Source organism: Arachis ipaensis, chromosome B03 (assembly GCF_000816755.2).
Source record: "Arachis ipaensis cultivar K30076 chromosome B03, Araip1.1, whole genome shotgun sequence".
NCBI classification, from domain to species: Eukaryota; Viridiplantae; Streptophyta; class Magnoliopsida; order Fabales; family Fabaceae; genus Arachis; species Arachis ipaensis.
In genome coordinates this window covers 11233954-11244850 of record NC_029787.2, presented here as the reverse complement: position 1 = coordinate 11244850, position 10897 = coordinate 11233954, and the positions used below count along the sequence as shown (strand labels likewise).

The 10897-nt window shown below is 33.9% G+C and overlaps 3 protein-coding genes across 5 annotated transcripts in view; 2 read left to right on the top strand and 1 right to left on the bottom strand.

Moving 5' to 3' along the window:
• The window catches only part of LOC107629546 (phosphatidylinositol N-acetylglucosaminyltransferase subunit C), a 38822-nt gene extending 30841 nt beyond the window's left edge, over positions 1–7981 (top strand). Inside the window, exons 1-3 of one of the 3 annotated variants that reach the window (XM_021118134.1) lie at positions 5474–5769; positions 6284–6420; positions 6669–7981. In XM_021118134.1, the coding sequence (XP_020973793.1) occupies positions 6876–7790 (915 nt within the window). In that variant the 5' untranslated portion in view covers positions 5474–5769; positions 6284–6420; positions 6669–6875 and the 3' untranslated portion in view covers positions 7791–7981. Of the gene's footprint in view, positions 1–5473; positions 5770–6283; positions 6421–6668 lie in introns of those variants that run through there. The other 2 variants (XM_016332364.2, XM_016332365.2) reach the window with 2 other exon arrangements.
• LOC107629542 lies at positions 667–3070 on the top strand. Its single transcript, XM_016332360.2, has 5 exons — positions 667–1331; positions 1460–1759; positions 1833–2006; positions 2136–2336; positions 2432–3070. The coding sequence occupies exons 1-5, from the start codon at positions 927–929 to the stop codon at positions 2798–2800; spliced, it is 1449 nt and encodes a 482-aa protein (XP_016187846.1). The 5' UTR covers positions 667–926; the 3' UTR covers positions 2801–3070.
• LOC107629543 (cinnamoyl-CoA reductase 1) overlaps positions 7987–10897 on the bottom strand; it is a 3839-nt gene continuing 928 nt past the window's right edge. Inside the window, exons 3-6 of the mRNA XM_016332361.2 lie at positions 10281–10472; positions 9256–9424; positions 8971–9154; positions 7987–8340 (exon numbers count right to left, since the gene is read on the bottom strand). Coding sequence (XP_016187847.1) covers positions 8196–8340; positions 8971–9154; positions 9256–9424; positions 10281–10472 — 690 coding nt within the window. The 3' untranslated portion in view covers positions 7987–8195. The remainder of the gene's footprint in view (positions 8341–8970; positions 9155–9255; positions 9425–10280; positions 10473–10897) is intronic.

Genomic DNA, 10897 nt, shown 5'->3' with positions numbered 1-10897 from the left:
TAGAGTATTTTAGTTAGATTTTAATTTAATTAAATTATTTTCAAGAACTTATTGTAATAAATATATGCACATATATTAAATATAATATGCATATCTTTTTTTTTTTTGGTAAAAGATAGACTTATAAAAATATATATCATAAATCTTTTGCTTTTCTCTTTTTATTTATCTCAAACTTATGAATAAAAGGCTTGATTTTATCCTTTAAAATTTTCCTTTGCTTTGTTTTCTCTCCGGTCTAACACGTTTGATTTCCTTATCATAAGAATATCCATTACTAGAGACGATTGAGATGATTAATGATAATGAGAAACAAACTCAAACTGCACAAAGATTCAAATTGAAATTCGATCTGCTAATATGAGAGTATGGTTAGGCCATATTGGATTTAACTAGACTTGGATTCAACCTAATATTTTATTAGGTCTATTTTAAAAATTTGAATCTAACCTTAAATTTGATGTATTATTAGTATAAGTATTTTCTAGATTCAACTCGAAAATTATAAAATAGCAAACTAGCTAGTGATGCATCATTGCATGTGTAGTTATATAAGGGTGGAAAAATTGAAAAGTATAGGGTAATAATTAAGTTGGAATAGATGATTGGTTAGTATATATAAAAGGAGCAACAGTAATGTTTTTCAAATTCCGATGAAGAAGCAGTGGCAGTGGCAGTGTCCGACGTTGGAAATAAATAGTTACACCACACACAACATAACATACACACATAACATAACACCACACCTAATAAGCTACTATCTCAAGACTCGAGCAATACCGAAACCAAAAAAGAAAACAACAACCACCTTTCATTTCAAATCTCTGTTGCTCTTCTTGCATTGTGTTGTGTACTTAACTCACTTCACGAGGACCTTGTTGCACTGCACGCCCCGCCCATTCTCTCTCTATTTTTCATTGCATGGTATGTATGAAACCCGTACCACTACTACTGCCGCCATGTCATCAAGGAGACCCCCTCTGAATAAGTGGCACCTTCCACCGCCTCCCACTCCCCGCATCCTCCACTTCCCTCGTCGCCGGAGGCCCCACAACGGCAACAACGCCGACACCTTGCTTCATGGAGAACGCCGTGCATCGGCCCCTCCCATCGTCCTCTTTGCTAATGGTGGGGAGAGGAGAGAGAAAGTCGCCGAAAGAAGCAGCAGGGCGGTGGTTGATGAAGAAAACTACTGCAAGTTTCAGGCGGAGATGTTGAGGGCTGAGTGTAACCTTTTGCGGATGGAGAAGGAGATTGCATTCAAGAAGCTCGAGAAGACTCGTTCCAAGATCGACACCACTCTCAGATCTGCACTTCGCACTCTTGTTTCTGTTAGTTCTACTCCCTTCACTTCTTTTTTCGATTTGATAGCTGATTTTTTTATGTGCGCGTAACATTTTTGTATATGCATTGCGCATGCATCTATCTTGTGCTGATTCAAACTTGAATAATGCTGCAGGGAAGAATAAAGATTTGTGAAGGGGAGAACATTGAGAGTGTTTTGGATGAAGGGATTCGTGAGTTGACGGAGAAGATTCAGAGGATGCAAAAGAGATCAACAAATTCATCCCAGGCTAGTAATAATTATAACAGGAGAACCAAAAATTTCGACAAGCAAGTTTCGGTTTTGCAGAGAAGACTTGACAAGATTGGAGGATCCTCCAATGACATATACTTGAGGGAGTTTCAAGAGATGGCAAATATAAGCTTCTCGGTTAACACCATTCATGAATCCGTTGTTGCAAGAGGAAAACTAAATGTAAGCGGCAAAACAAAAACATCTAGCTAGCATCTTAATCTACATTTTGAGATATTTGTGTTTGTTTGCACAGGTGGAGATATTGAAAAGGAAAATGGAGGGACTATCAAAGGGGGTATTGTTGAAGAGAATGGAGGAAGAGTACAATTCAATGTTGTCAAGTGCTAACAGTTCTGCTTCAACTTCAAAGAGAGTTGAACTTCAAGATTCATCATCTTCTTCCATCCGAGTACCTCAATCGCATCAAGTATAAATACATGTTTATTTTTGTATTTCAATATCATTCTATATAGTAACTGGTTTTTTGTAAAAGGTAGCATATGTAAATGCAGTATTCCTGAACTCAATTGTGGTGTTGTTTTGTTTAAAACTGCAGGAAAAATTGGGTTATGAAGGAGGGAAATTGTGTTCAGGAGAATGCAAGACGATTGTTCGAAGAATCGTGGAGCAGGTTAGAGCTGAAACAGAGCAATGGTCCCAAATGCAAGAGATGCTTGCTCAGGTTAAAGAAGAGATGGAGGAATTGCAGTCTTCTCGCAACTTTTGGGAAGATCGAGCCCAGTCCCTTCAAAATGATGTAAGAAAAACTTATTTAGATGATTACTCACTCCAAGTTGTCGAAAAATAGTTTGACATATTTGACTAAATTGTTATTTAACTGTTTATAACTAGGTGCAAGAATGGAAACAAAGGGCTATTTTGTCTGAAAATAAAACAAAAGAGCTTGAAGCGAAAATTGCTACGGTCTCTGGTGATCTTGAAAGGCATGATGAATTGGAGAAGAGAGTAGTGATGGTTTGCAACTCAAAGGAAAATAGTAATAGCAACAGGCATAAAGAAGTTTCAGGGAATGGGGAAAGCAAAAAAGCACAACATGCTGCCACCATAGGTGGAGTCCTCGCCACGAAACGAACACCGTTCCGAGACATTGGGAACTCATCATCATTGTTGGTGAACCACAATGCCAAGCGATTTTCCCACTTCCATAGCCATAGCCATAGCCATGTTGCTTCAAATGCTGACAAGATTTTCTGCGAGTGACCCTCACTAACACAACAAATATAGATATCATAACAACCTTTAACATAATGGGATGGATCAAGATAAAGGTGATTTGGTATGTGTCAATGTAATAATGTGTACTAAGTCAGCAGAAAATGAATGCCCAAGGTTGTTATATTCATGTCATAGGTTACCAACCAAATTCATTATCCAAATGAATATGAAGAGTGTAATGCGTTTTGTTGGCCGGCCTCGTTCATTATTTACAGCATGATCAAAGTATAGTTTTGAAGCATCAATTCTGTGAAATTTGTGTTTCTCTATCTCCTTCATATTCCATATACAATGCTATTTAATTCGGAACAATAACTTTTAGTTTGACACATATACATAACGGTCTCAACATATTTCAAGGTTTAAATTCCAAGTTCTTGGATCCTGTCTCAAATTTTATTTAGGACTTTTTTTTTGAAGAATGAAATCTTTTTTTTTACTAAATTTATAGAAAATATATTTATTGTATATGACAATTTTTTAGGTATTTTTTTTAATAAAAAAGTAATTTCACTCTTTATTGAACCATAATATTACTATTTTATTTAAGTTTTTCAAAAAAATGTGTAAAAAAACCTCGTACTACTATTTACAAAATAAGTTTAATTTTAATGCATTGATATTATGAAATATTTTATATAATAGTTCAATCACATCTATTCTTATAAAATAATAGTAACAAAAATGTTTTTAAAACGTCACCAAAAAATTTACAAGATAGTTTTTTTGGATTAGGATATTTAGTGTTTTGAAAATCGGATCGGACCAGCCGATCGAACCGGTCCAACCGCGAACCGATGATATTAATAGTCCGGTCAGATATGTAAAACTGCTGAAATAAAAACCGATAAAAAATTGATGAACCGGACAAAAACGTCCGGTTGGACCGGAAACCGGCCGGTTTGAAGGAAACGGCGTCGTTTGCAACTTTGGCCTACTGATTAGTGATTACTGAACTGAACCACTTCACTTCTCACTCCTCTCAGCCTATGCTTTGCTATTGCCCGAATCATTCACTCTCCCTTATCCAACCCTAGCTACTCTTTTCGAGCCACTGCCGCGTCCGTCCGTCGAGCTCTGCCGCCGTCCATCCGTGTAGCCACTGCCTCCCAAGTCTCCAACTCCCCTGCTCTCTTCTTCCGCGAGCTCGCCCCATCCCCTACTCTTTGCATCTTCTTGCCGTCAGCTTCATCTTCTTGCCGTCGTCTGGTCGGCGTCATCCATTAATCAAGGGTCTGTTGGCGTCTTCTTCGAAGGTCAGTGAATGTCTTGCTTGCTTGTTCTTCAATTGTTCAGTTGTTGTTCGTTTTTTTTTCTACTTTTTATGCTCTGTTTTTGTGATTAGCTCTGGTTTTATGTGTTGCGATTTTATTGATTAATGATTATTTTGTGATTAGCTCAGGTTCTCTACTGATTATTGGTTCTTTACTGATGTGATTAAACACCATGGGAGTTAGATTACCTCCAGAAACGGTGCCAAGAATTGGAAATCCGCAATTTTATTTTTTATTTAGGATTTAGGATTCAATAAAAAATTGGCTTTGTTTACATTTGTTATAGCTGGCTTAGTTAGTTAGCACACTGTGCCAAGAATTTTGCTCTTTGTGTGTATATCTGAGTTCAAGCACCTTTGGTTACTTTGTGCAACTTGAGTTACAACGTGCTGTTGTATTAGTTGGGTTCAATAATTTTATTTTATTTTAAAGCAATTTGTTTGTATTGTGCCAATGAAGTTCATTATTTCTGCCGAATTTTTTGCTTTGGTGTTTGTATTCTGCTGATGGCTCCTAATTATTTTGTTCAAATTTGCTGGTGTTTGTATTCTGCTAATGGCTTTGTTTTGTAGATGCTAGTTTTGCTGGGTAAAGGTTTACTGTATTCTGCTAATGGCTTTGTTTTGTAGATACTGTATTCTGCTAATGACTTTTAGTGTTTTGTATGCTCCTAATTATTTTTGTTCTGGTGTTTTGTATTCTGCTAATTGCTGGGTGAAGGTCTAGGGTTTTGTGATTGTTGCTGAATGCTGTGGGGTTAATTCAGATATGGTCTTGTTGATGGTTTTTTTATTTTTCATTGTGCTGTGGCTGTTTTTAATTTTGTATCTGTTTTAATAATTTCAATTATGGATAATAATATTAATCAAGAAGCAATTGCTGATAATAAGTTCTTGCTGATTTTGATGATTGATAAATTATGATGTTGGGATTTAATATTTAGATATATTTTTTTACTATTTAACGGTTGAATTTGTATTTTAATAAGATCATATGGATTTTGTTGATGATATTTTATGTAGTGTTTTAAATTTCGAAGATATTTTAAGATTATGTTAGACTATAATTATATTTTAGGATATTTATTTATAATTTTTTATTATTTTATTTTAAAATGGTTTTTTCGGTTGAACTATCGGTTGGACCGGTTAGACCAATAAATCAGTAAACTAATAACTAAAACGGTTTGATGACTGGTCCGGTTCTTGAAACCTTTATTTTTAGATATGGTGAAAACTAAGGTGAATTAATTTCAGGTGACGTTGATAAAGCTATCAATTTTACCCGAAATTGATAATTATAATTTAGATAATTATAATTATTTTTTGTTTGGTCTTGGATAATTATAATTTCTTCTTCACTAATAAACATGGATGGGCTTATTTTCTAAGGGGCATGGCCCAATTCAGTTAGGTAAAAGAAAAGCAAAAAAAATATATGGAAAAAAGGAGGAAAAAAAAGGAAAGAAGAAAATGGTAATAAGAGTAGTGTTCATTTGCAGCAGCTAGCAAGCTGAAAGTGATCCTTGGTTTGCCAATTTCACAAGGTTCCTTCTTTCAATCCTTCCGCTACTCTCTCTCTCTCTTTCTCCGATTCACAATTCAACGGTGGTGACGCTCGAGTGATCGTTGCCAATTGAATTAACGCATATCATTCCCTCTTTTCTCGTCTCTCCCTCTGGTATTCCTCTTTTCCTCTATTCCTCTTTTCCTCTCTTCTGTTGCCTTGGAATTTGGGTTCTTAGGGTTTTGTGGGCATGTTTGGTTGTTCTTGTGGATTAGCATAGCATATGCTTTGGAATTTGTGAATGGATATGGCTTGAAAAAGTTGGAGAAATGCGTAGCTCTGTAATTGCCTTTTTTTCTTTTTCTATTGCTTGCTGCGATATTTCTTTTATTTTTATTCATTTTAGTTAAGGGTAAATGTTTCGAATCAATTTCAGTGAAAATTTTAAAATTAGCACTGAAATAAAGTAAATTAGTTTTGATCTACAAGTTATGCATAGCCCTCTTCTCTACTTTGTTCTACTTTTCTTCTCACTTAGGTAAACTACATAACTGTCATTGGTCTTCTGTATTCTGCTGATTAATATATCTGGAATGTTCTCTTTTATTCATTTTTCTGTGGCTTAATCTGTAATTCTGTATAATGAAATTATAACAAAATAGAATTAAAATCACTCTTGCATAAATAGTGACAGGAGCATTATGGATTTGCTACGTCATTCGGAACGTGATTTGTGTAGCGCACACACATCACATGAGGAATAAAAATTACTGTCTCTTTGAACTATTGATAGTGGCTACTTATTTCTGGTTAACCTTTAATCAGGTTTGGGTTTTAAAAAAACCTTAACAACTTTGCTGCATTTAATCCTTTATTCATTTATCTATCTAAATGTAAGTTTTTGTTAATTGATTTTGTGTCTCAATATCTGTTTTGTGTTGTGTAGCATAATCATATTCTTAATTCTTTGTCTTTGTATTTATGTTTCTGTTATCAATCATATATGCCTTTAGTTGCAAATGTGAATTCGGTTTCTTTGCATTTATGTGAATTCTTCAACTTTTTATCTTCAGGGTTTTGACATGTAAATCTGCAAGCTTGAAAACACGAGAGAGTGTGAATAAACTATGATTTCTTACCTTACTGATTGTATAAGCCCCAAAGTGGCATCATGTCTGGGGAGCAAGATTTAAGCACATAATAGAAGTTGGAGAAGTGTTTTCATATGATAGATTTGAGATTTGAGGTAACATTTGAAGAAAATTGGGTAGCTTCTTGTGATGGATCATCACTTGGCTAGTGATTCTCCGCAGGTTCGTCCTAGATGGAGGAAAGTAGCATATGGCGGTATGCAACCTGGTTTTGATGACAATCATACCGATGAATCTTTCCTTGAAGGAATGGTCATGAATGCCAATGTTGTAAGAAGGGACATGCTAAAGGTGATGTTAGACTCTGTTTCCATTTCTGAATACTTATGCATTGTAGCTCTTGTTGTCTTAGTATGGACCTACACACTAGAATCAACCATTGATGAGAATTGTCTTCTGTGCATAGATGTTAGTCTTCTTGTTTCGGGTTTCTTAATTCTCCTTTTCACTCAGGAAAAGATTTCCCTTAGCATCCTTGTTCATCATTATTTCCTCAATATCTCGTTTTTCATAATGGGATTATATGTTTTGGCTCCCATCTACCAAACCCTTACAAGATCCATCAGTTCTGATTCCATTTGGGCGTTAACCGTATCGCTTCTCGTGATTCACCTTTTCCTGCATGACTATTCGGAATCAACTGTCAATGCACCGGGGGCTCTAAAAAATCCTGCATTGACCAGTTGCATCTCTGTAAATGCTTCTGTAGTCGCCTCTGTATTCATTGCTTCTCGCCTTCCGTCGAGACTACATGTTTTTGCCATCATGCTATTCTCCTTGCAAGTTTTCCTATTTGGTCCCCTGGTTACTTACTGCATTAAGAAATATTCGTTCCGTTTACACCTGTGTTTTTCTATCAGTTTGATGGTTGTGACATTAAGTTTCGTGTACATGCTGCATCGCTTACTTTTTGTGTTGCTGCTTAGTTTGCTGGTTTTTGTCAATGTGGTCTGCCCTTATTGGCTTATACGGATCCAGGAGTACAAGTTTGAGATCAATGGACCTTGGGATGAGGCTAAGCTTTGTTTTGCTATTACAGATTGAGATAAAAACAAAGCAATTTTGAGTAGCTTTCTGGGGTTCATGTGAATGTAATCTTCTTATTTGCTGATTATGGTCCTAGATGCAAATTTTGTAATGCATGGGGCCATGGAGTTACCCTAAGATTTTTGTATCTTTCATAATTACAGAAGGAAACTATAGTGAAAGTTTTATGTGAACAAGTTTTTGAAAAATAGTTTCACCAAATTTGAGCTATGGTGCCTTACCCTAGCTTTTAACGGATTGTTATTGATAATGCAAGTTTATATTAATATAACTTGGTCCATTTCCAAAGATTCACTTGATCTGGTTTAATACTCATAACCTACTTATTCCTTCCATTCATGGAGTTTCTAATGGTATATGGTCACCAACCGGACATGGTTGACCTTATTACAAAATCATGGATTAGAAATTGACAATGTTCTTCTCTCTAAAGCTTTCAACAGTTTCTTTGAGGCTTACTTCCAAGGGTTGGAATTCAATTCCCAAACTCTTTGCCTTCTCTTTAGAAATCTGATATGTTGGCACATAGGGCCCATCATCCTCGCACCTATTGATTAAAAAAAAAAATCAAAGTGAAATGTAATTAAAAGAAGGATAAAGTACTATTTTAGTTCTTAATATTTGGGTTAAATTTTAATTCAGTATTTAAGGTTTCAAACATCCTATTTTAGTTGTAAAAAGTTTAACCGTCTTATTTCGGTCATAAAAAGTTTCAAATGGAATTAATGTTGTTTTGTTTTTAAATTTGACACGAACAATTAACATATTTAAAAGTTAATAAGGTTTGATTTTAGTACATAGATAAAATCAAGTCATTACTAATTACTAATGCAAGAGTTTCTTTTGATTATGAAATATTAATGATTGATTGATAGTATTTGAGGGTTTTTTACAAGAAGGAGATTGAAAAGAAAATGTTATAAGAAGGTTTTGGTTATATTTTTTTATTATATGACCCGGTAATTATTTATTTAAATTTAACGGTAAAACAATATTAAACCTGTTTAAAGTTTTTTGAGATGAACATAAGACGTTTGAAATGTTAGAAACCAAATTAAAATTTGACCCAAATATTAGAAAATAGTACTTCACCCTTTGGAAAAAATTGATTGTAATAAAGAGATTTCAATAAACAATTGGAAAAAATTGATTGTAATAAAGAGATTATTAAACTTACTCAGTAGTAATTTGTAACGTTGGGTAGAGAGATTTTAAAATCCTAGCAAGTTCAGAGTAGTGAACCACTCTTTCAGACAAACAATATCTTCCACTAGCTGAAGCAATCTCATATGCCTTAATGTGTGCCTCTGCAACATCTTTTACATTGACCCATCCAAAAGAACTATTTGGAAATTTTTTCCCTGAAATCAACCAAGTTAAAGAATGCTTCCATGTTTTTCCCTGGTAACAAGGAATGTATCAAACCAAAAACTCTAGTGTTTAAATTTTGAATGAAATGTACCATTGATTAGATTGAGGATTGGCTCAACACTTGCATTAACTTCTGGTTGCAAGAGAGGTCCTGCCACCAGCACTGGGTTGATAACAACCATGTCAATGCCGTTCTTCTCCGCAAACTTCCACGCAGCTTCCTCAGCCAAAGTCTTTGAAATTGTATACCACTGCCATGTCTGAGAATATGAATAGGAACCGTGTCAATTCAATGTACATAGATAAGTATAAACAACGCCTTTATAAAAAATAAAAATTAAAACTAATCAATTTATTGTACAAAAGAAAATTGAGTATGAATAGCACATTTTCTTAACAAATTTAGTCAGTTAGACACTTAGGTCAATTTGAGTAAACAGTTTAATTAAGTTCTTTTTTAAAAAATAACTTAAATAATAAATATTTATATTAAAAGTAGTTTATAAATAAGTTATTTTGTATTTGATTTTTTAATTTTAAAGGTGTTTATTTTAAAAGAAATGTGATAAAAAAATTTTATATTATGAGAGAAGTTATTTTTTTTAACTTCTCCATAAACACTTAAATAACTCCTTAAAAAACTACAATTTGATTTTAAAAATTTCACTAAATATTAATATTACTATTTTTCATAAGTAAAATGTTCAAAAAAGTAACTTTTGAAATTTTCCAAATGAACCCTTACTCTGAGTACATGAGCTGGCCAAATTGAGTTTAATTTGGAATGAATTTGATTCTAATATTTTACTCGACTTATTTTATAGGTTTTCGATCTTAAATTAATCAAAACCAATCGAGTTAAACTGAATCCACCTAATTTATATAATTTTATATGACATAAACCCAGGTCAAAAATTATACTAGTAAAAATAACAAACTCAAATCCGACAGAATAATATCTCTATCTTCTACTATTAGAAAGATGTACGGATAAAAACAAATGTGTAGATTAAAAAATGTCATTCAATTCCTAACTTGGATGTGTTTGCTCAGTTAAATTGGTATTTAAATCTAAGAATGAAAAATAAATAAAACAGAGAAAGACACAAATGAAACCTTCAATTGGTAGGAGAATTGAGGATCTGAGAACCAAGTCTCATCAACTACTACTTGAGGAGTTTTAGGCCGGGAAGAGAATGCAACTGCGCAAATGGAAGATGTTAAGACAACTCGTTTCACAGATGGTGATTTTGCGCATGCTCCAAGTACATTCACAGTTCCCTTCACTGCTGGATCAATCAATTCAGCCTGCAACCATAAATGAATTAACACAACAAACAGATCTGTGAGCTGCAAAATTATTAATAGATAATTTAGATAAATATAGAAATATCATTTATTTCTATTAGGACCACTTCGCTGCACTCGTAACTCTATGTAGGACCAGTTTCCTATCCGGAGACATGGTAGAGTATGTGTGTGGTTTTGTTAACATATATGATATATTTTATTCTCTTCTTCCTAAAAAAATAGGGTGATCATAATATCATGTATTCGATTATCAGATTGAATCTGAATTTAATCAATTAAATTGGTTTTGAAATTAATGGATAATTGAGTTCAACCCAAATCAAATTATTACTCTTTCTAATAATTAATTTGGATAGGAGTGCAGAATCTGAACCAACCCATAGATCTAATCATATGATAATTAAAATATATATCTTTTAATA